This window comes from Salminus brasiliensis, chromosome 3, assembly GCF_030463535.1.
Source record: "Salminus brasiliensis chromosome 3, fSalBra1.hap2, whole genome shotgun sequence".
Taxonomy (NCBI): Eukaryota; Metazoa; Chordata; class Actinopteri; order Characiformes; family Bryconidae; genus Salminus; species Salminus brasiliensis.
In genome coordinates, this window is record NC_132880.1 from 33,735,435 (window position 1) to 33,760,499 (window position 25,065).

The 25,065-nt window shown below is 41.9% G+C and overlaps 1 protein-coding gene across 2 annotated transcripts in view; it reads left to right on the forward strand.

Annotated features, from left to right (window-relative positions):
- Positions 1-25,065, forward strand: part of phf14 (PHD finger protein 14) — a 110,083-nt gene that overhangs the window by 61,306 nt on the left and 23,712 nt on the right. The window contains exons 15-17 of one of the 2 annotated variants that reach the window (XM_072675944.1): positions 3,330-3,386; positions 3,572-3,693; positions 4,381-6,505. In XM_072675944.1, the coding sequence (XP_072532045.1) occupies positions 3,330-3,386; positions 3,572-3,693; positions 4,381-4,387 (186 nt within the window). In that variant the 3' untranslated portion in view covers positions 4,388-6,505. Of the gene's footprint in view, positions 1-3,329; positions 3,387-3,571; positions 3,694-4,380; positions 6,506-25,065 lie in introns of those variants that run through there. The other variant, XM_072675943.1, reaches the window with a different exon arrangement.

The following is a 25,065-nucleotide window of genomic DNA, read 5'->3' on the forward strand; positions in this document are numbered from 1 at the left end:
AGACTTATTTATTTATTTCTATGAGGCCTGGACACTTGGTGGAGAGGAATGCACAGCTTAAGTTTGACTTTACATTACTGTTGGTTGTATAGTTTAGTGGGCAACACCGCTGCCACATTATGGATGGGTTTTTGAATAGGCACGAAGTATATATATATATATATATATATATATATATATATATATATATATATATATGTATGTGTGTGTTTGTAAGTAATAGTAAATTAGGATATTTCAGTATTTTATAATTGAACATGTTTAATTTTATTCATTCTCATATTTAAGTACACTGTCAAAAATAAAGAAAGAAAAGAGCAAAAACAATATGTGGCATGCGAATGAGAACCAATACCCAGGGCTAGCACAGCTCGCAAGACAGCCTACTTGTGTGTGCCAGCTACGTCCATGCCATCAGAGAGAGTGTTTTCAGCAGAAGGCTTCGTTCTCAACTGGCTTCATTCGGTTGGTCTGGAATCACGTTGATGTGAAATGATGTTATTTCTTATTAGAAATTCGAGATCGTGAGGGGTTGAGTGTATGTAAAGCCTGGTCATGTCAGGATCAATTTTACTTACTCTAGCAGAGGCTACAGGATTCGGTAATGTAAATGTTCTGTTTAGTTAGAAGAAACACAAAGCTAAATGTTACTACCGTAGTGGGTTTTCTACACTAATTGATCATTATTAAAAATGCAGTGGTTGCAATTTTCTTGGCCGATTCCAAAAAAGAAGATAAGATAAAAAGGAAAACTATTCTCGCTATAAAAATGATCTATAAATAAAATGAACAGTATCTAATGTGAATTTTGTTAATGGTATGATGTGCCGTTTAATGTGGATGCATCATAATAATTTAAGGGTGGGCAATATTCTTGGTTTTTAATATGACCAAAACAGATTTTCATTGGTATGGGCAGTACACATGTATTTCTATAGCATTCTTTACAGCGTCTTTGCCACTAAGCAGCTTTACAGAAATGAGTGTCCAGGGTGAGAATGGCCAATGCAAACTCCCCAAGAGCAAGAGGAAGAAAATGTCTTTGCAATATGCGTGAAGCACAGAGATTAATTAAACAACAGAAACACAGAAAGTTTAATCTTAATGTTTACTTAAGTAATTACAGCCAGGGAGAGTCCTCTGCGCCCCAGGGACCTCCACCGAGAAAAAGAGTCACAGAAGGTTAAGTAGTGGCAGTATGAGTGTTGGCTCGTCTCTGTTGGTGGGCATAAGACAGATTTATTGGTCATTACTAATTGTGACATGAAGAAACAATAGATTTTTGCAAGCGTGCGTCTATACAAAACCATACAAGTAAACTATAGATCTTCTGGCCTCTCTTTACCTGGTAAGAGAGAGTGTCTGTGTGTCTGTGTGTCTGTGTCTGTCTGTGTGTGTGTGTCTGTCTGTGTGTTAGGTTGAGAAACACTAATGCTGTGGATTAGGCTTACCATGGTGTTATCACAGAACCACAAAGTGGTCTCTCCGAGGAGCTGCACTAACTTCAGAGTGACTCATACAGAGTGACACACACACAACCGAGGTCAGGTTGACACAGCTCATACTTAGACAGAGGGGAGTCAAGTAAGTACAGGTCATACCTACTATACAGAAGACATTTCTGTTATTTAATAGTAATAATAATAATTGATGAATGATTGTACAGTCTATTAATAACAAGTGAACATAATGCTTTTTCAACCACGGAACATTGAGAGGAACCAATATTTGAAAGGGAAACCTATGTTCTCTTGTTCAACACTAGAAAGCCTGAAAGTAATACAAGAGGTCTGCGAATTATTCATTAAGGGGTGAAGTAAACTGTTTTTTTTTTTTTTGTTTGTTTTTTTACTTTTATTTAAATATTGTATTTTATTCTTAACAGTGCTAGCCAGCATGGGCCTCTGTTAACAAGCTTGGTTGCATAACGGTCATAAGTCTTGGAACAAGCCTGAGCTGGCCTTCACCCTTCCAGCATTGGTAGCATCATGTGATCGGGGAATCCAAAGTAGGACTTTCATTGTACACTGTAACTGCTTGTTGCAGAATCAGAAATACTTTATTGATCCCAGAAGGGAAGTTACAGTTGTTACAGCTGCAACTGTTCGTGTAATAATAAACACTGTATAAATAAACACTTTATAAAATAGATTTAGAACAAAGAGGGAAAACTAAAAAAAATTAAATTGAGAAATTTGAAATGTAAATTTATATATTTCTGCTGTGCATATGACTATAAACTCCTGAATCTACGTGGTGGGTAAGAACTGACCATGACTAACTTGGGTTGGAAACTATTTTTTAAAAATAAAAAGATTTTTTACACTCATAAATGTGTGTACCCATTTTTGTCCACAGCAGTGGATTAGGGCTGCAGCAGTATACCACTGTTAGCTAACCGTGAATGTTCATACCATGATATCATACCATGTACATTTGCTTACTAGAGGTAATGGGTGGGGAAATGTAACCAAACAGAGACACCCCCCCCCCTTCAATTCCTTACTATTTTCAAAGTTTTAAAACCCAATAATCAAATGACTAACAAACTAACAAAATTATCAGCCAATTAATCCATAATGAGCTGGAAATAGAATAATTCAAAAGCGCTCCACCTCACATGCAGCTTTTTGTTTATTTTTATTGTTTCAGAGGGAGTCGTTCTACATTTAATAAATAGTTTTAAGCTTCAGCAAGTAAAGGTTTTCTTCAGTCAAAAAAATACCTGTTTTCATTCCTTTAATGGCTTTAATGTAGACGACCAACAAGAGGAAGAGTTGTGAAATACTGTATACTGTGGTATCGTAAAACCATGGTTTCATACCAAAAAAATCTCATACCATTGCAGCCCTACAGTGGAAACATCTATAAACTGTATGCTGGTCCACTTGCCGTCCAGTCGTACAGCTTTGCTGTGTCTGCAGCAGTAGTGCAAAATCTGCGACATTACTGAGTGCACACCGAACCCCATTCACCAGTGTCTTCCTAAGTATATACTTCAATTTGTCTGATTCTTGATGTGTTTCTGTAAACCTCAGAATTGTTCACAGCTCTGCTCTTATAAAGATGGACCCCTCTGTCCTTGTACATTGAACAAATCGCAAATCAAGCATCAGTAAATGTCAATCTTCTCTGTAAGAAGACATTTTTTTTTTTCCTAAGAACGGTTGCTGAGTAAAGCCCATTGTCTTTGAGAGTACAATAGCTGGCAAAGACGTCACAAGTAAATGAACTGTGAAAGGATGTGAGGAAAAGGCACTTGAGCTGTTGTTTCACTTGCCACCAGTCATTTTCTGGTTCCGTCTGAAGATGCTCTTTTCTCTTAACAGAGAACCCGAGGCCAGAAGAGGAAGAGAGTGTCTATCTGTGAGGAGGAGAAGATAGAGGTGAGCTCCGGCACTTCTCCATTCTCTGCTCTCTACTAAATGCTATCTGTCTCTCTCATCTGTCTCTAATATTGCAAAGAGAAAGGTGAGGAAATGTTTGCACAGCAGCCTCAGCTTTTCTAACCACACACACACACACACTCACACACTCACATAGTCAGCTCTAATGGCTTGTGTTTCCATAGGAACCAGTGCCGCGGGAGCGGAGACAGCGGCAGTCTGCACTGCAGAAAAAGCCCAAAGCTGATGACACCAGGACGGAATGCACCACCTGCAAAGGCCCTGGCGACAACGAGAACTTAGTTAGGTGGGTGAGCATGCGTGTTTGGCTCAAATGGAGTTTGTTTGGTTTGGTTTTGTGTGTGTTGAGACAGACAGAGAGAGAGAGAGAGAGAGAGAGAGACACCAGGGTCATATTCTGCCCATGATTAAAGTTCAGTCTTCATTATGTGAATGCTGCCTCGCATCTGCAGAGGGAGGCAGAGGGCAGCTTCCTTAGGCCTTCCCTATTGAGCCGCCACACGTATTTGCTCAATTCATTTTGTTTACCTGTAATGAGCCGGATGAGCTCCTCTCTTCTTTTAGCTCTTTTACGTGAGGCACAGGCACTTCCTCCAAAGATTTTGAACGGAATACCGTTCTGTTGAATTATTCTATACTCTTCCTTTCAAGTCGAACTTCCAGGTCCAAACCGGCCTCGGTTGGGAACGTCACCTGTTTTAAGATGTGATTGTAATTGATGAAAGAGGTGCCTATTGGTCCCCAGGCAATGTTTGAACCCAGGTGACCTTAACCTGGGACTTAATTGTGCAGGGCATAAAGTGATTTTTCTTTTTTCTTTTTCTTTTTTTCTTTTTTGTCGTCTCCCTGCTTAGCTGTCAACAGGCTGCTGATGTGTGCTCAGTAGACTGGAGGGAGCTGAGCTGTGTTTGAGCCTCAGCTGTGGCGTGAGGTGTGCTGCCCTGACTGACTGCTCTATCTTTGCATTAAACAGGTTGTGAGAGCCGGGCACCCACCTCCCCACCCACCCACCCACCCCTCCCCTAAAAACGGCAGAGATGAGAGAGGGACAGAGAGAAGGGAGAGAGAGAGAGAGGCAGATTAAGTCGTTCCAAGAGGCGGCGTTGGGGTCGGGCAGGAGTCGCAGATGGCCACCTCTGACCGTCACCTTCGACCGTCTCCTGCGCAAAGCGGACGGCACCTTGGACTTGCTATCTTTTTTTTTTTTTTTTTTTTTTTCTTGGGTCCACTGCAAAACGCGCCACAGAAAGATTTGGACTATAACGTAATAAAAGGCCGTAAACACCTTTCCCCCCCTCCTCCCAAAGTAGCGCTCTTGGATCTTAACGCTCGCGTTCGAATTGAGAGGACACTGGACACTATTTGAAGCGGACTATAAGCTGACCTTGAGGACACTTAGGGTAGCCATTGTGGATGGAGGGATGGCTTTAAGTTGGGCTTGAAGCTGCGGACTCCTAAACTGACTGACTTTTCATAAACCCGGGACTTTACCACCGTTGTTTCCCCAAAGCCGTCACTCTGAGCTCTGCAGCTCGGTGTCCTGCTTCGTCCTGCTTCGTTTGCCCTGCTTCGGAATGGTGTGCTCTCGATCCACGGCGGTCAGGCTTCTGCCTCCCTCACTCCCCACCCACAAACATATCTCCCTGTCTCTTTCAAATGGGCCCTGCGTGGCCCTGTTGCCTATGATGCCGCTCACCTCCCTGCAATTCCGGCTAACTGCTAATCACGAGACCCAATCAGCATTATTGAGTAGTTGGAGTGATTTTTTTTTGGGCCTGAATGCTGAGTGTGTCCTCTGTGTAAGCGCATTACGAATGCTTTGGAACTGGACCCTGCTGTCCTCTGCTTGTGCAGTGTGAAATTAGTTGTAATAGAAAGTAGGTAGAGATCAAACCCCCCACCCCAGGATCAATAGTTCTTCCGTGTAGTGTATTTGCTTGTTTGGTGCATCCACTGTAACCCTATATGATAAGAGGTGATATTTCGTCGCTGTCAGGCAAAAACCTTATATCTCCATTTTTTTCCCCGTTTTTTGTGAGGTACAAGGTTTTTTTTGGTAACAGCAACAGTTAACGTAATGTTCCTCTGGTAATAGTCGCATATCCAGTAGTTAGGAGGGTGAAACTGTGTAGAAAGCAGTGCAATTTTAATTTCTTAATTTTCTCGTGCCATTGAACACTCATCCCATTCCTTGTCTTACAGAAGCAGAATTCTGACATGCCCTCAAAACAGTCCACCCATCCCCTAGTGCTTTGCGCCTGTTGACAGCTTAGCTGCTTTGTGCTCCATCAGGATGGCTGACAGGTGTCATATGGTGCCCTGAAATGTCCCCCCTCTGGGGGGGATGAGGGTGGTGGGGGGTCCCCGGGCTGACTATCTGCCTTCTGATGGGGAAGGCAGCCTCTCCCACAGCCCCTCTCAAACCGCTAACATTCGCTAGCACACACACAGTGTTTCCTAGCTAGGGATTTTCATGTGTCTGAACGAGCGTGATGCCCTTTACCCTTTCACCTCCAGTATCTTCAGACTCAGCTCAAGGCCCCCGGCTACCCCCACCCTCCCCTCCTCGCCACCACTGTATCTATCGGCTAGCAGCAGACATGCATGGTTCTTAAGCGTAGCGTTTAGTGGGGCGCACTCGAATGTGCAGACACAGCATCTGCTTATCGCGTATGCAGCGAGGGTGCGGATAGTCCATTAGTTTAGTGATGTTTGTCGAGCAGGGTGTGCAGCAGCTGCGTCACCGTATATATATTTCATGTGCCTAATCGTGCACCATAATGCCATTTAGGGTTCATTTTTTTAATCTGAAGAAAGGTTCATTTGCACTCTCTCTTTTAAACTGTGTAATTTATTTAAACTGTATTTATTTCTGTAAATGCTTCCGTTTCCAGTCAGAACGTGTGTAAGTGTTACATGGGCTGAAATACTGAAGTAGTTGGTGTTGCATTTGTGTGTGCGAGTGCATGTGCAGTGCGTGAGTAAACTTACTGTTGCCGTGTGTATGCACACACGCATGCACGTGTGTGTGTGTATGTGTGTATGTGTGTGTGTGTGGTCTCAGAGCTGTGGCCTCTGCATTGTGCAAGCTTTAATAAACTCTTGACTTTTTCACCTTATTGCTGCTGTGATGAATGAGTCTCAGTTGAGCTAATTAATAGCACTGAGCGTTGGCTTGTTGTAGAATGTGTGTGTGTTTGTGTGTGTGTGTGTTTCCAACACCCCCTTGTCGTGGCTGATTTATTTCAGGACTGGTGGGTGTGTGTCCAGCAGGCCCTGCTCTGCTAGCTCGGACTCTGAAAGGGACAAACGAGTAAATGAGAGAAACAGAGAGAGTAAATGAGAGAGGTGGTCTCTCTCTCTCTCTCTCTCTCTCTCTCTCTCTCTCTCTCTCTCTCTCTCTCTCTCTCACTCACATGATTAGTTTATTTCAGCTGCTTAGTTTTTCTCTGTCTCTCTTGTTCTCTCTTAGTTTATTTCAGGGTGGCTTTACAGGCCTGACCGTTTCAATAACTATGTAGTCTTCTGAGGGGTTTAATGGGTTGTAGTACACCTGATGAGTGTTACTCACTGGCCTTCAGATGGTGACATTTCACACAATTGGGTGCAAGAGGTCCTTTTTTCCTTTCGCCAGGAAAGATTTTGCAATAGTTCAGCTTGGATGAGAATTTCCAGATTTGGATGTATGTTTCTGTCTCTGGATGTATGTTTCGGTCTCTCGTGTCCCCCCTGTGCCCACCCCAACCCATCGCTTTCTCTCTCTCTTTCTCCTCTTCTCTTTCCGCTCTAATTCTTACTTTCTCTCTCTCTCTCTCTCTCTCTCGTTTCCTTTTTCGCTTGCTGATCCTTCTCTTTCTACCTCTTTGCTTGTTTCCCTCTTCTTTCCCTTTCTCCTCTTCCTCACGCTCTCTTGTTCTTTCTCTCTCCTTTCTGTCTTGTTGTAACTCTCTCTCTCTCTCTTCACTGTTCTCTCTTACACACTCTCTTGGTCATTCTGTGCCCTTTCTCCCTCCCTCACTTCTCTCTCTTTCTCCCTATTCTCTTTCTCGCTCTTCCCTCTGTCTTGCCTTTTCCCTTCTTTCTCTTTCTTGCTTTCTCTCTCTGTCCCTTTTTTCCCCTCACTCATCATTTCTCTCCCTTCTCTCTCTCTTCTTCCTTCCCTTTCTCTGTCTCTCTTTCTCTCTTTCTCTTTATTTGTCTTCCTCAAGCTTTGTTTTCTTTGTCTTTTCTGTCCCCTTTCTCTCTCTTTATTGCTTTCTCTTTTTTTCAGCACATACAGACATACAATCATGTCTCCCTGTTCCTCTGTTTCCTCCCTTTCCCTTCATCCTTGCCTGCTTCTCAGTGCCAAGCTTACAACTCCACAGAGAGAGAGGAAGAGAGAGTGAGTGAGAGAGAGTGCGCACGCGTGCAAGAGGGAGAGAGAAAGAGAGAGAGAGAGCGTGAGCGAGGAGAGGCTTTCATGGGGAAATCTGGTTAACCGCATAACAAAAAGCCTAGTGTGCCTGGCAGCGGGCGAATAGCATTTGTGCTTATATAACAACAACAGCGGCAACAACCCGCTCAAGCTCCAGAGAGGAGGGAGATGCTCCACTAAGGCCCACCAAGACTGAGCGCTCTGTAGCCCAGACAGATCCAATCAGCACGCCGTCGCCAAGGCCTGAATAGCCCAATCCAGCATTCTCAGACTCTGGGTCTGGTACGAGTGTACACACAGTCCGCAGGTCCTGCCATGATCTGGTGTGTGTGTGTGTGTGTGTGTGTGTGTGTGTGTGTGTGTGTGTGTGTGTGTGTGTGTGTGCGGTGGGGGATTCTGAAATAGCAGTAACCTTTTCTATGATGGGCTCCTTTCCTATTACAGCCCTGACACAGGATCCAGGGAGATGATTTAATGGCGGCATTTTGTTTTTGCTGACTTCTTCCTTTTCTTCTTCTCTCCTTTTTTTTTTTTTTTTTTTTTTTTTTTTTTTTTTTTTTTTGCTCCCCACCACCATTAAAAGAGAAAACGCAAGCACTCGAGCTGCACCGTGTGGGAAGGGTGGCCAAGCAGCTAAAAATCTATTACACCGCAACTTCCCCCTGTCTTTTATCCTACTGAGCTGACTGCAGTGTGTGTGTGTGTGTGTGTGTGTGTGTGTGTGTGTGTGTGTTTTTTTTCTGCTTTGCCTGTCTTCTGGATGCAGGTTCTTCCCCCTTTTCTCTTGCCTCCCGCTCACACACTCCCTGTGTACGCATAGTAGATGACAGCCCAGAGGTCCAGGATTTCCTAATTAGCAGAAGGCTGAGGGAAGGGGGGGGTCGTAGACTGCATCTGCTTTGTAATGTCCACATCAGCGTGGGCCCACTGCTGAAATGGCCCTTTTTGTCCACCCAGCTAGTTTCTCGCTCACCAGTAGTCTAGCTTCCCTCAGTATGACGCACACAGTTGTACCAAAACCCTTCCATCTCAGAAATGGTAACTTTACGTAACCGTATGGTAGATAATGTATGTTTTAGTACTTTTGCACTGCTTCTATTGGCCAGTTTGCACTGAACAATTCACACACTGTGAAGTGCAGCTGGTATTAACTAATTAGCCGCAATGTATTTACTATATAGACAAAAGTATTGGGACACCTGCTCATACATATTTTTTTGGAAATTAGGAGTATTAAAGAGTTGTTCCTGCTTTTGCTGGAGTTACTGTCTAGGGAAGGCTAACTAGTCTACTGTGCAGGGAGGCCTTTCTACTAGATTTTGGAGCATTGCTGTGAGGATTTGATTGCATCAGTTACAAGTGATGGTGAGATCAGGATGTTACATGATCCACACCTCCACAAATCATCCCAAAAATATTGGCTGGAGCTCCATCATTCCAAAGAACACATAGGCACATGGTTATCTGCTCCATGGAGTCCTATTCTATTGGCAATACTTTTTTTTTTTTTTTTTGTACAGGGACTAGACAAACTGTGTGTGTGCGCACATTTGCACAGCTGAAAGATGAATGCATTCATTAGAAGGGGTGTCCACAAACATTTGACCAAAGGGTATGTATGGTAATCAATTAATGCCAGCTGCTGTGTGAATCTTTATCTTATTAAAAAGCTGTGATTTATAGTCTTTAAGTGTAAGTATATTAAATAGTGTTGCTGTCCAATAAAAAACGTGTCTCCAAAATGGTGACTTAACAGGAGAAGGCAAAAATGTTCTTGAAGTTGAATGGAAGTTAATGTAAAATAAGAGTTTATTTTGGACATTTAGAGCATTTCTGTAGGCCCGTTCACCCAGGATGAATAATACAGTGTATAAAGCAGCTACAGGGCCTCCAAACAATTGAGAACACAACACAGACAAAAATGGAGATACATGTTTTTCATTGGACAGCAGCGATATACTTGCTTTAAGTACAACGCAGATGATCTGCCAAACAGCAACTGCCTCTGAAATGGTTGTTCCAATAGCGTGGTGTGTAAATGCAGTGTCCAGCAGTGACCTAGCTCGACTCATTGTGGCCACCTGCTGAATATATGAGGAAATGCACGGCATCAGATTTCTTCCCCTGGACTTTTGAAACTTTCCTGCGTCGTCTCCCACCCCTGCAGACTTTAAACAAGTCAGTGAGTGAGCGCTTTGGTAATAACCTAATGAAAGCGAATTACTTTGGGCTTGGATCTCTCTCTCTCTCTCTCTCTCTTACTCTCTCTCTCTCCCCAGCTGTTCCCCTGGCCTCCACTGGTCCTTCTTGTCAAACAATAGCTGGGTAATAATACTGTTCCCATCCTAACAGTAAATCAAAAAAAAGAGAGGTGCACAGAGGCCAATAATCCACTCCTTGTATAGTGGGGATTCACAAAAAGCCACGGGTGCACTTTGTCACAGCCTGCGGTCAATGGGCAAGCGCTTTGTGTCTATTGATTTGTCTCACGTGGCCTCTCCGCAGGTAATTGCGCTAGGCCCATGTGATAAATTTGCTGCATTTGTTTCAGCCATTTTGGCGAAGGCATTGGGCCAAGTACTAAAGAGTGGGACTGGCCTTCTCCTCGTCAATACCGTAGTGTTAGAAGAACCTGCTCGCAATAATGCAGTGGCCTAAGATAGACGCGTTTGATGGCTATATACACAGTGGTGGGCATTTAAACGTGTATGTATGTGCATAAAGCAGATGATGCTGATTATTATGCCATTTTGAGTTTGGTGTGTTCTCACTGTGTCCATGTTGGTTTCCTCTGGTTGCTCCAGTGTCCCCTACCATCAAAAACAAAAATAGTAGATGGACTGGCTATGCTAATGGCTATATGCCCCATAGCTGTGAGTGTGTAATTGGGATTGGGTATATGTGGTGTCCTGCCATGGACTGGCACCCTGTCCAGGTGGAGTTTCTGATTCTTGATCAACCAGGTAGAAGTGAATAGGACGGATGGATGGATAAACAGTCAGTTTTCTCAGTTTGGATGTTGAAGATATGGGCAGGCCAGAAGACCACAGCAAATTCGACCAAATTGCAATTGTCTAACAACTGGGTCAGTGCATGTCTGAATCAGCAAGGCTTGTGAGGTGCTCCCAGTCAGCAGTGATGAGTAACCACCCGGCAACCCAGGATGACGAGGCTCTGACCAGAAACCAGCAACAGAGCTTTGGGTACCCAAGGCTCATTGATACAAGTGGTGCAATGGAAGGCTACCCATCTGGGCCAGACCAATAGAAGGGCTACCGTGGCTCAAGTCACAGAAATGTTTAATGATTGTTACGGAAGGACAGATCCGGAGGACAGGTGTTGGAACTTCTCGCACCCTGCTGCATGCAGGGCTCAATAAACATAGACCAGTCAGAGTGGCCATGCTAATACCTGTCCACATTGCCTACAGTGGATGCAGGAATGTTGAAACTGGACCATGAAGCAATGGAAGATGGTCACCTGGTCCAGTGAGTCCTGTTTTCTTTCACATCAAATGGACAGCTGGGTACTTTATGTGCTCTTTACCGGTTGAATTTGCTGGCACCACCTCACATCTTACAGGATTTAAAGGTTCTACAGGGGGTCCTGTAGAGTGAGCTGTTATATCTTATTATAATGGCACTTAGAGGAACTTGCTTCCAGAGAAAGTAATCTCTGATTTAAAACTACAGAAGTGAAGCTGCTCCAGAAGTCTTGGTAGTATTGACTAAATGGCTATTTAAATTAAGCTTTGCCAGTTGCCACCGCAGTTCTGAGGGCTCCTGCCCTCCATCTAAACGTTATTTAAGGTCAGTGTGGAAATTACTCTCACTCACTGTAAATTAATCCACAAAGGGCCAATCAGAATTGGCATGCAGATTAATCCCCAAACAAGGAACATTTAATTACTGTGTTCAAACATTGCTGGGATAATCCTGTCTTTATTTTGGTGTTAAAGGGGTGTTTTTCAGCTCTGCCTTATCTGAAATGTACTTCCCCTGCCAGTACCCCCACCCGCCTCATGCTTGCTGTGTCGTCCTAGTACAACATGTCCTCAAGTGGCATGTTGCACATTGTGCAGGTTTCTCTTGGGCTATCTGTCTAACAATCTATTGGCCAATCATTCCCTTCATAATTCATGACATTCGTCAAAAAAGGGAAGAATTGACGGCCTGTCCTTGTTGTTTAACGCATTACTCTTAATATATGAACAAAGGAGAATATGCCAGTGAGTTGAAATCATTCAAAGACAAATATACATCTAAACAAAGCAAACTTATAAATAATTCAACAATCTTTTTCTGAAATGTCACAATTGTTGGCACTTTTGCGATGCGTAGTTTGTGCACACTCCCCTTGCCAAGGTACAGTACGGAGTCTTCTGCCATTATGCTGGATGAGGTGGGAAAATGCACAGGAACAGCATTGCATCATCTACAATGTTTCCAAAATCTTTAAGAGGTCTTGGTTCTGCTTGTGCACTCACTGCCACAGGTTGCTAGTGGAGTTTAAGGGCACCTTTGGTTGGTTTGCTCTGGTCCAAATCAGTTAATGAGTTTGCAAACATGGAGCCTTTTCCTGCTGGTTTGGTTTATGTTTACCAAAATGCATCACAAAAAAAAACATGTGGGAAAGAAGAAGAAGGTCCTGTGTTCTGGTACTAGTGCAGATTTCTGTGCAATGGGCAGAGATGGCATTTGTTCATAGCTGTAGTAGCTAATTATCTGGGCAACGTACCAAGGTAACAACTGGCGACAGGAGCTGTTTAGCTCAAACTTGCGGAGTACAACTGAAAGTTGGGTGGGATTGAGGTCAGATCAGGCTCTCACCAAAAAAAAAAAAAAAAAATGAACCTACTATTTGGGACCAGATTGAGACCACCTCTTCTCAAAGGTGGTTCTTGGTGCGGTTGTTTTGGTCTGCATCTGAACGCGATTGTTGTATTCAGAACTGCCCAAGCGAATCACAACAAGGGGTGAAATATCCAGAGTCAGATTTATCCAGACTAAAAGTGCAGGTCTGATCTCTAGGATGGCTACTACAAAGCCTGGGTTGTGTAGAAGTCAGTAAACCATTTGTTCTGGGATGCTTTATGGTTTGGATCATTGGGCTGATAAGATTTTGATATCCTGGTACTGGATGGAGCCTTTGACGCCACGTATCCTCAAGGCAACACAACACAAACTGAAGCAAATAGACTTCATTTAAAGATACACACATGCTTAGGTAGATGTTTTTTAGGAAACAAGTAGGATCAGTAACATCTGAGTAAGACTATTAACAAGTGAACTTGAGGTTGATTTTAGGTGGATTTTTGGCAAATTGCTGCAATAGGCCTGAGAACATGCAGTAGTGTGATTGGTAGTTGACAGTGTGACTAAGGGCTATTGAGACAAAGACATGCTGAATGAGAAGTCCACCAAGTCTTGAAAATGAGAGACCCTATGGCTACATTTACGTTGCAAGCATAATTAATCACTTCAGATTATTTGCTCAGATCAGGTTTGGCTTTCTTGACAGTGCACATTCATAAATGTGAACCTGTATCTGTCTGTAATGTGAACACATTTGTGATGCACATCTGATCTAGAACCACATGTGAAAGTGGCTCAAATCTGATTTGAAAAGATTGGTCTTGACATGTCCTGTAATGAGAACATAGCCTATGTTTCAAACGCCAGACTTTATACTATGTGTAAGCTGCTTTTCACCATGACCTTTGCTCTTAATATGAGAAGCCTTCGTTTTAACCACCTGAAATACATGCTGATGGCTCAAATGGTCCGTATTTTTTTGCTTTGTCCTTATGTGTTAGAAATCTGGAATGTCTCTGCACTCTGAGGACCAGTTTGAGAGCTGCAGCTTTAAAGAACCTTTTCTGCGAATGAGCATGAAGGCAAAGAACCCTTTTAAAGAACCAACATGATGACCTAAATGGAACCTTTAGTGTATTTCTTAACATCAAATTTCCAGTTGCCAGAAACTTAACAATTATTTCCCTCGAGAGAGGGGTATTTTATTTTTCTAAAGCCATTGGTTGATTTATGAAGGTCAGCATAAATCATGTCTCCTTTGAAAAATGACCCAGGGGTGTTTAGCCTCCATGTCACTTTATATTTATACCCCAGTGAATCAAGAAGTCATGGATAACAACATAAGGGGTTCTAAAATCTCATGTAAGCCCTATGGAATCTAAGTCTTTTTTTTTACTTGGAGGGCTAGTTTTCTTTTGCAAAGCGTCCATCTGTCAGTCTAATCATGGCCATGCCAGCTTTATGAGTGTGAATTGTCTGGGTGAGTAAGGTGAATCTTAGCTTCTTCATCACCTCAAACAAGCTGGTTAATGATGTTAGTGAGTGAACGCAGTTGGGTCTGCAACACCTGCATAAACAGGCATAGCAGTGGATTTTTACAGAGTTTATGCAGCCTTCTTATGTCATGATGCCAACACAGTAGTAACCCCCATCTAACTACATGGGGCACCACCTGAGACACTATAGAAACCACCTGGGTTATCATAACAACTGCCTAGCAAACCCCTAGCAAACACTAAGCAACCCTGTATTAACCACCATGAGACACTAGCACTCCTCAAGCAGTACCATACGAATTACCTAGGGTACCATAGCAACCATCCAGGGTACCATGCCAACTACTAAGCAACACCATAGCAACCACTTATACCAAGACAACCACCTGCAATAACACAGCAACCACTTAGAAACCTAGCAAGACAGTTTCACCCTGTTGACCACATTGCGACAGCCTAGCAACTGCCTGGAAGTGGGAACCATTCTGCGCTTACTTCAGGAAAGGCACTTTTCTAGTAATTTAGATTAATTCATTTACTTCACTCTGGTTATATTTCTATTACATCCATAGTGTTTTTCATTCAGAGCCTGTCCGTTTTTTTTTCCAGAGCCTGTCCATCTCGTCCTGTGTCTCTCTGTCTGTCTGTCTGTCTATCTGTCAATCTGTATGAGTGAATGTCTTACAATTCATCATAAATGAATGGATGCTGTGGTACAATGTTTTTGAATATGAATTTGATGTCTGAGGGTACCTGAGCTGACTGTGGCCTTTTCTCGTCTCTTCTTAGCTTCCCTGTGGAATTAAATATTCCAGGAATCCGTCTAATGTCAGAGATTGTCCTGGTGTTCCATTTTAGAAAAGGAGGACATGATTGAATTAACAATGACCATCCAATAACTCCGCTCATGTGGCCCAAATGCCCACTTACTTAAACCTATCCTCTTCACTTTTATCCAGCTGTCATCTGCAATTGTATGATATCCTGCTAAAAGGGGCAGTGGTGGCTCAGTGGTTAGAGCGCCGGGATATCGATAACAGGGTCGTGGGTTCGATTCCCGGGCTCGGCAAGCTGCCACTGTTGGGCCCTTTACCCTCTCTGCTCCCCGGGCGCTGGAGTTGGCTGCCCACCGCTCTGGGTGTGTGTGTGTACTCACTGCCCCTAACACGTGTGTGTGTTCACTAGCAGATGGGTTAAATGCGGAGGACACCTTTCGCTGTACAGTGTACAGTGACAAATATGTGCACCTTTACCTTTTTACCTTAAATGTCAAATTTCATTAAATTGAGCCATCATGACATGTCTGCGTGGGAGCACTTGGCCCTGCAGTGTGCCCGGCTCTCTACAGGGCTTGGGGGGGGGGGGGGTAGCGTTGCGGGAGGTCTCTAAGAACTCTCTTGGAGATTAAACAGTAGATGAAAGGGGATATGCCTCGCCAGCCGAGAGCAACATGTGTCGCAGACAAAAGCAATCAATCGTGTTTTCCCCTCACCTCACATCCCAATAAGATTAGCTCAATCAATAGGCTCTCTTATGAGTGATTGGATTCTGTCTGAGACTGGAGAGGAGAAGGAGAGAAAGGGAGCAGCTCAATTTTCCCAATGATTAAAACGGGACTAAATTGCTTTGATAGCATCAAGGACCTTGTCGTGCAGGGTCTGTAAGGGCAGTCTTCGGAACAGATAGAGGCCGGCGCCTGTGTATGACAGATACTACGAAGGGATTAGACTGACACATCTCTCAGCTTTCCAGAGCAAGTATCGGTCCGCATGATTCATGCAGTGGCCTAGAAGCCGGACAGGCCTCAAGGTGAATGCACTTTCCCGAGACCCTTTCTGGATCACGGCTTGCCTTATAGTTTAACCGTGGCCTTTCTTAAGACGTTGGTCATGGTAAACATTACAATGCAAGTCTCTGATGACTTACAGTAGGGGTTGGTGTAGTGTAGTGTGTAGCAACACCACTTTCCCCATGGCAGACTAGGGTTCGGGCACACCACCCGACACCAATAAGTCTATGCGCATCCGCACACGCATCAGCCTTTCTGCGGAACAACGTTAAAATTGCTGTGGGTAAGAGCAACAGATAAATGCCATTAATGTCCATACATGTACATGAAAATAAAGTGTATTCTGACCATAAACCAGCAATTACATTGCCAAATGATGTATTTGCTGAGTATTTTAAGTTGTTTGTTAATGTATTAACAAAAAGTATGTGACTGCAATGCTACAAGCCAATTTACAACCCTGTTATTTTGCCTCAGTATACAAAACACACACACAGGGCCCATAGGGAAAAAAACTCTGCTATTATTGGCTGGTTTACGGCACTACAACGGCCTCAAAAAAGTCTTGTCCTCTTAGCAGAATACATTGTGGCTAGGTTAGCTTTTAGCCTTGCTCCAACTTGCCTTCCCAGATTTGTCTTCCTTGAGTTTTACCGGTTAAAAATAAGCCTTCTGATGTGTTTAGCTTCAGTTTGGTGGTCAGCTGAAGTAGTCCAGTTTGTTTTTGAGGCAGTTTACTTTTAGCCCAGTGCGGATCACGTTTGCCTTCCCAGTTTTTTGCCTTATCTCATGCCAAGTTTGAGCTCCCCTTCTGTGGACACTGGCACAGGAAAAGCTGCGGTCACGAGGCCTGGATTGCTTAGCAACCCATATTGTCAAAACTGTCAGAGCCTGGCAGTATTAACACCACCACATTATCCTGAAGTGACTGTAAGGTTTTCCCATTTCACCTACTTTGACTAGGGCTGCTAGTGTCTTGGGCTGGGTGTATGCAAATGTTGGGGATGTAAATTAAATTAGAGTTAAGACTGTTGAGTTTGAGGCTTTTGAAATCGACCCATTTTACAGCCCTGTTTTGGTTGTGTAGGATTTCACAAATACACCATACAGCTATTGGGAACCGCTGAGCTGCTTGACCAGTCCTGACTACAAGCCCAGAGTGTGGCCGACTAGCAGACTGCTGCTGTAGTATGTAGTATTTTGCAAAAAAAAAAAAATCCCCCCTTTCCTACCAGAAATTCTCGCTCTGAGCCCTACTGTGGGGCAACAGAAGCACATGAGTGCACATGTTCCATGCAGATCTAACGGGGGTTGCACATTTGAATTTTGGCCAGTGTGCCTTTAAATGTCTGTACTTTTTAAAAGCGTCGGTCTCAGTTTTAATTGGTTGCAGCAGTTATCTTTCTCTCTGTTAAAGGGACCCTCGGGTGGCATTAAAGAACAAATAAGTTGTTGTGCTATATAATTTATAATTAAGGAAATACATTTAGTCCTATATGGTATACACCTGAAGGTTGAAAGGGGGTGAAAAAGGCATCGAATCCAAAGGTTAAGCTATTGCAGCGCTCAGGTCTTGTCATTTTGAATTCCAATTAACCATAATCATCTGCCCTGCACTTGTTCAGGCCTGCATCACTGAGCAGTGTTTTAATTCAAAGATGTTAAACCATGGTACACAACAAACATTACAAAAGGTTCATTAAGGCGAAGTAATTAAAGAAGTAAAACGGTGAATCGTCGCGTAATAAAATGGATGCCTCCTGTAGCCGATGCAGGCCTTAAACCTTCTCCTGCAGGCCTCGCAGGAGTCTCGAGCTTCTTCTTTATTTGCTGGAGTGGAGGATTCATATGAAATCAATCGGCGGCTGTGTGCAACAATAGCTGTGCGCTCATTAGCACAGCACACACACACTGCTGGTCATTTGTCTTCTTTTCACAGGGCAGCCTGGAGGGTGATTTAAATTCTCCTTTCCTGAGCAGATATGCCCTACCCAAGTGTGTATGTGTCGTATTTGTTTGTGAGTAAGACTGTATGTTTGTTACACATGGAGTTGGCTAAAAGGGAATTCAGTCTTTGGATTACTGCTAGAATCTTTCTTATACATTTCCTATACTGATTATGCTTGGTGATTATAACTTGCTTAATTGCAGCTCTGATAACGCTCTGTTAGATGTTCGAAATCCATATTCCTTAGTACTGGACATTTCCATTGAAAGGAACATACAGTCCTAATATAGGCCTAATCCTTGCCCTAATCCTGGTGTTACTATTATGAGTGCTGTGTGTTGTTGATAAAATTCAGTATGGTCTTTTCCAGATGTGACTCATAGAGGATGTATATGTTTGTATTAATAGAGTTCATGAACGAGGGCTGCACAATATTGGAAATAATTGGCGTTATTAATTATTAAACAAATACCAGAATTTTCACCAGATTTCTTGAAGTCACCACAAGTCAATGATTCAACATATCATGCAATCCTGGAGTAACTTAAATGATCCTGGGCAGATATAATCTGTTCAGACGGCATCTTAATTAGCCTTATGTGCCATTGCACGCATTCCGGTCGTCACTCTTGCACATGTGCACAATTGCAAGTACGATGCTGTGCTGATATATTGTGCAGCCCTATAGTGAGCCCATGCTTTCTGGCTACAGATTTGTAATATTTTACAAATCCGATTAAATTTGTTTTGCTTTATTCTTCTTCTTTAAAACCTACAACAGTGGGGAATTTCTAATTAATTAACCAGACAAAAGCCAGATTTCCAGGCAGGAAAATTAGGATTTTTATGTGTTTTTTTTTTGCGGTTTTCAAAACCATCTGAGACCCCTTAAAAATGACACAGGCCACAGTTTTCTGTCTTTATTTATTTGCTTACTTTTTTTTTCTTCAGTTTTTATGTTTGTGTCGCCTGTTAACATTGCTCTAACTAAAATCACCCGCATAGTACATGCTCTCCAGGCACCCTCGGGTAGGACGGTAGGATGGGCCTCCAACTCCTAGCCAGCTAGCTGACGTAACCGAACTGTTAGTTAGAACAGTTAGTGTTCTCCAAGTATCTTCATCTGTCCAGCCTTATGTAACATGTGGAAGGACATGTTACCCTTCACCAGTGCTGCTAGCGTTTGATGAAGGGTGGGGACTGGGTGTGGCTAAATTGGGGAGAAATTTGCGCATTAGTAGCTTTTCATAGCTTGCACAGTTTCATAGCTTGCACAGTTTCATAGCTTGCACAGTTGCTCTGTGTGGAGCCAGGGCAACCATACAAGTACCTCAGTGACATGCATTTGTACCTGGAAAAATACAGTTTATCACCTTTTAGATAAACTGGTACAGATATGTATAAAATATAAAGGTTCTTTAAACCTGTGAAATTCTTCATACTCAATCATCTCTTTTTCCAAATGTGGTTCCTGAAGAAGTAAAAGTGGTTCTTCTATGGACTTGCTCAAATTTGCCATTGTGGCATCTTCTTTTTTTCAATGATCTGCAAGATGATGATGATGATGATTATTATTATTATTATTATTATTATTAATGAACCCAGCTCCGTTGTAACCAGATACCGAGCTCATGTATCCACATGCATCCTCATGTTTTTCACAATGTATCCATATTAGTAGATTCATGTATTTAGTTACAGTCCTTTTATGGAAAATAATCTAATACAAAAGGGCATTAGTGCTCATTAACTATTCGTCTAGCGAGTGACAGCCTGTGTTTATCACACACCGCAATAGGATCTGAGCAAAGCTTGCATTCTCTCACTTTCCACTTCTCCCCCTGCTCCCACTCTTCAGAGGGAGATCATGTAATGGAGGCAGCTTCGAGCTGACAGTCTGTCGCTGAGGGCAACCCGCTTCCTCATTGCTCTGTCACAATAAATATGTGGATTAGATAGTGAGAGAAGCTTCGTGTACTAGAACACAAGCAGCATGCGCCGTTCAGATGAACTGGGGAAATAAATGAAGAGAGATGAGGTGTTCTGTGGCAGAGGAGATTAAAATACTTGATGTTTTACGTTAGTGGAGGTGCAGCTGGACGTGCGCTGATGTTATGTAAGCAGGGTTAAGCAGGAATGAAAGGGAGTTCTCATGCAGTGGTATTGTTGCACCTGCATGTCCAATACCAAGAATAGGGATGTTTATTAGAATAGATCTGACTGGCGTTTGGGCTGGTAAATTGGTTGGTATTATTAGCCTCCCGCACAGGAAATATTACTAATGATAGTTTTGTGTATGTCATCCGGGCCCCAGACTTTCACTGGCTGTGTTATACACATTTCCTGCAAGGGTTTAGTGTGATGGCATAAGGTTAAAAGTATATCATATTGGATAAACTTTTTGGGACCCCTGCAGCAGCAGTGTGATAATGAAATCATTAAAAACCTTTATAATAATTCTTCAATAATATATAGATAATAAATAATATCAAATAAAATTAAAATGATCTACATAAGTACAAATCAGATATAGATTTAAATGTATGACATTTATAAAATGAATATATATATATATATATATATATATATATATATACTTTTTTTCTTTACCACTGGTGGATTATCCATGGGGTTAAATAATTTAGTTTGTTAAAAAATAAAGAAAATAAGCAATAAATACGCAATAAATTCCAGATGTATCATATGATGCAAAATAAAAGTCATATATGCTTCATATAAATAAAGTATTATTCAATTTCTTAAAAAATTAAAATAAAAATAAACACTCCAGTGGCAATTATTCAGGATTCAAAGCAACAGGTGAACATGCGTTTAAACATCTCCTCCTATGTTCATAACTTCAGAAGTGTTCAGAGGCTGGATACAGAGTATGGGCAGCCTGCTGCAAAAGTACATCTCCACTCACGGCACCCTGGTTTGTGCTGGGAAATCTGTCATTAGAATGGTGGATTTGTGTGTGATTAATAGTTTGTCTGAGAGATAATCTGCCTCTGTTTGTGTGACTGCATGACAGGCTCACGTTGTTCAACTATCTAGTGCAGCAATGAGCTCTGATTGCTGCTTGACATCTTGCCATCACCAGCTTGTGTCTTTTGTGGCGTTGCCTTTCCGCTGATGTACTTTCGATCCCAGCCAACATGGTTTTGCACTGTGGAATTGATTGGAATGAAATCTGCTTCCAGGGACTATTCACAGATGGAACTCCTGACTGACGTGGCGTTGCGCTCCAGTCTCTGTTTGCCACAATTTGAGTGGCAGCTGGACAGTAGAGTCTGACCGATATATCGTTTTTATTGATATTGGCAAAAATGTAGATGATAATTTAGGTTTGTAGGTGATTTTTTTTTGTTTGTTTGTTTGTTTTTTTTCATGGGATTTAAATTTATATTGGCTATTATATATAAAGGTAAAGGTAAAGGTGCACATATTTGTCACTGTACAGCGAAATGTGTCCTCCGCATTTAACCCATCTGGTAGTGAACACACACACACACACACACACGTGTGTTAGGGGCAGTGAGTACACACACCCAGAGTGGTGGGCAGCCAACTCCAGCGCCTGGGGAGCAGAGAGGGTAAAGGGCCTTGCTCAAGGGCCCAACAGTGGCAGCTTGCCGAGCCTGGGAATCGAAGAATTTCTAGTTTAGAAACAAAGCTTTCCTATTGGTGGGCACTATTTTCTATGAAAAGATCACTCACGTTGTTGGTTGACTGGCAAACAGTAATTCACTTAGAAAAGGACTGAAAAACTGTAGACTAGTGAATACACCTATAAGAGCTGCTACTGTACAGGTGTTGAAGCAGCTACCTATTTGCCTGAATTCTAAAAGTGGGTCCGGCCTTAAAATGCAGCACACTAAGCAAAGTATGGCATTGAAGAGAGTTATTTGACTCATTATAATAGTGGAACCTTTTTGTGCTTTACAGAACCAATTTCAAATGATTCGATATAGACCCCTTTAGACCCTCTGTGCAGAACCATTGCCTTTACTAAAGGCTACAGGAACCATCTGTGGTTCCAGACCTCCATTATTCACACACAACTTAAGAATAACAATTATATTTTCCAGATGTTTTTCATGAAGGGTACAATAAGCCCCATTCATCCTCTACAGTTAAATCCACCAATGGGGTTTTAAGTTGTAACATTTGCCCATCACTGAGTTGTTGATGAATGATAGGAGCTGGAAACCAAGTCTACATTTTCTGAAATATACTTTTTTATTATTATTATCGAATAATGATTATTAGGATATAAATTATGGTGTTTTTAGTAAACAAGCCTCAAGTCAATGATATAATATTATTAATATTTCTTAAACACTGGGAATAGCATCAAGTACTGTCCTTAACAATCAACATAAAGAACAATTGTGGTAGATAAACTAAATTAGGCTGACAAATTCCAAACTAGTTAGTTTGCTGTGGACTGACAGTCTGGGCCAGCTGTGTGTTGAGTATTCTACCATTCCTAATTAGCGCCGTGTTGTATCAATCACTGGCCTTTAATTAGCATTTGGGATTCTCGGGTGGGCCAAGTTTTGAAAAGGGCTTCTGCGTCATAAGACGCTGCCTTCAGCCCCACCATGCCTGACCCCACCTCTGGAGGCATACTAATTGACAAGTTCCCTCTTATACCTGCCAAAGAAAGATGGAGTCCTTTTTTCTCTCGTCCCCTCCCCCCCCCCCCCCCTCCCCTTCTCCTGCATGCTCGCTGATAAGGGCCCAGTGGCACTCTGCATGGAGATGAATGGGGAGAGGGCCTATTGACCTCCTCAGCCCTTATCTACTTTATCTGATTTACATTGCCACATCTGAATCTTCACTATTGATTACAACATAATTAGTTAATTATGGACAGGAAGGAGAGGAGAGAGTGTGGAAGCTGGCCTGAAGGGCATCCAGGCACTCGCCAGTAACAGCCTGGGAATGATAAATGGAGGTTTCACTTTATTCAGCCTTGTGCCCAAAGCTTCTCAGTTGTCAGCTATCTTTAAAATATCATTTCATACTTTAATCTTTTGCTCTTTGTGACATTTTCCTCAGAATGAAACATTAATTCAGGGGCTGGCCTGAATCAATTGAATGTTCAAGTGTTTTTTTTGTAATGCAGGCATTCTTTTCTCTATGGAGTATTTTGGAAGCTACCTCTATAAGCCACAAATTGCCACAAAAGTCAAAACTACAATAAATGTAATCAGCAAAGATCTCAGAATGTAATAGATATTGTTTAATGGATGGCTGAATGCATCATAAATTTACCCCTACCAATGTCTCCTCATCGCAGAGCAAATACAACAGTTTTCATGTGACCTTTTAAACCCTCGTCTACTCCGTTTAATCATTCTCTTCTAACTAATCTGTAGTTTTTGTGATTTTACTAAAAGCTGACAAACATTTGTTTAATTTAAATTATTTTGTAGCTTCTGCTGGATTTAAGTTGGGTGAGACTAAATTTGGCAGATCGGCCAAAGAATCAAAAAGAAGCCTCTTTGCTAAGCTTCAAATGTCAATTCCACTTGATCCTCTAACCTGCTTCCCCAGCAAACCACCTGTAACTAAAACAGACCTACACCTGCTTTAATCAATGTAGCCATGTAAGCAGTCATACTGGTCACGAGCTTGCTTGTTTAAGCTCACTGAGCTCATTTAAGCTCTGTGCTCATTTAAATAAGCCCTGTACTCAACATACACGCTTGTGATGTCTTTCCCACATTATTATTCACTAAAGCAGTGTGGAAATGTTCTGTTTTAAACACCAACAAAGCTGGAGTTATACTCTAGCTTCTTATCAGAATTTTCCTATTCCACCTTAAATGGCACAAAGCTTACAGAAGACAGATTGTAACTGCGGCTTTTTGTAAAGGAGGAGTTTCAGCTTTATGCTGCAGGATAAGCATGCAGCAAAATGTCCATGTTGTTCATTCTTTAAAATTGCATTTTAAACCATTTTATATCAGTCAGATCCAGTAAATACATAAATAAACAACAAAGTGTCAACACTTCCAATCATAGCAGGCCGCAGGTCCATTTTAAGAGCATTTAACTATGATTAAACTGCATTAATATATGCATGTATATTGAATATGATGCTGGCCACTGCTTATTCTGTGGCATATATTTAGTATTGAACTATACAGCCGCAAAGATTTTGAAATAACATATCGGCGCTATCACACAAAAAGCACCTATGTCCAGAAGGGCAACTTTACAGGAGAGGGCAAAAGCTTACTAAGCTTAACTTTCAATGGTGGTCAATGCAAAAAGGTTTTATAACGGGTCATTTTGGAGCATTTCTAGTGGTTCATTCATCATAAAAATGGCACAGTGTAATCAACTGCGAGATTCTAATTGTGACAGCGACTATACGTGGTACTTTGAATTATTAAACGAAAAAGCACAACAGATTTGATGTATGATCTAAAACATATAACTACACTGAGGTCTATCCAAGTAGCACTTGCTTTGTGCATTATGATGTTATTATCTGTTATTATCAGAAGGAATTGGTTTAATACAGTCAGGACCTATTGCTGTTCATTTGCACCATTACTGCTATATGTTATTTATACATTGGTCCCACCTGAATATGAAAATATGTAAAACTGTATTAATAAACAAAAATGATAATTAATTATTAAATGAAAATATTGAGGGTGTCAGGGGGGGAAATGCTGTACTGTAGAGGTACGTTTGTGGTCTGCAAGGTACAATCAGTAAAAAATACTCCAGCTTAAACTTTACATTTTAAAGGTACAATACATTCACTTTCCCATTAAAAAGAAACCTTTGCATAAAATAATAATGATAATGAAATAAACCAATTTTTATGACTTTATGATTTTCATTAAAAACTGCAATGAAATAAGGTTCCCTAACTAAAGATGCTGAAATGTGTCCTATTGGCAGCATTTGTATTTAAAAAGTACAGTTTAGTGCCATATTGTCATTTAAGTGTTTTTCTGTAGTATTCAGGTATTTGTTTGGAAACACCATTAAGCATTTGAAGCTGTAAAATGCTGTCCAGGCTAGCCATGTTTATTTCATGTTTATGATTATTTAATTTTTAATTATTTTTAGTAAAACGTGATTTGCTTTTTTAATGGCTTTTAGAGAAGTTCAGACGGGATTGTGGTTGGACCTACAAGTGGGGGCTCTTCTCCTTTTTTTTTC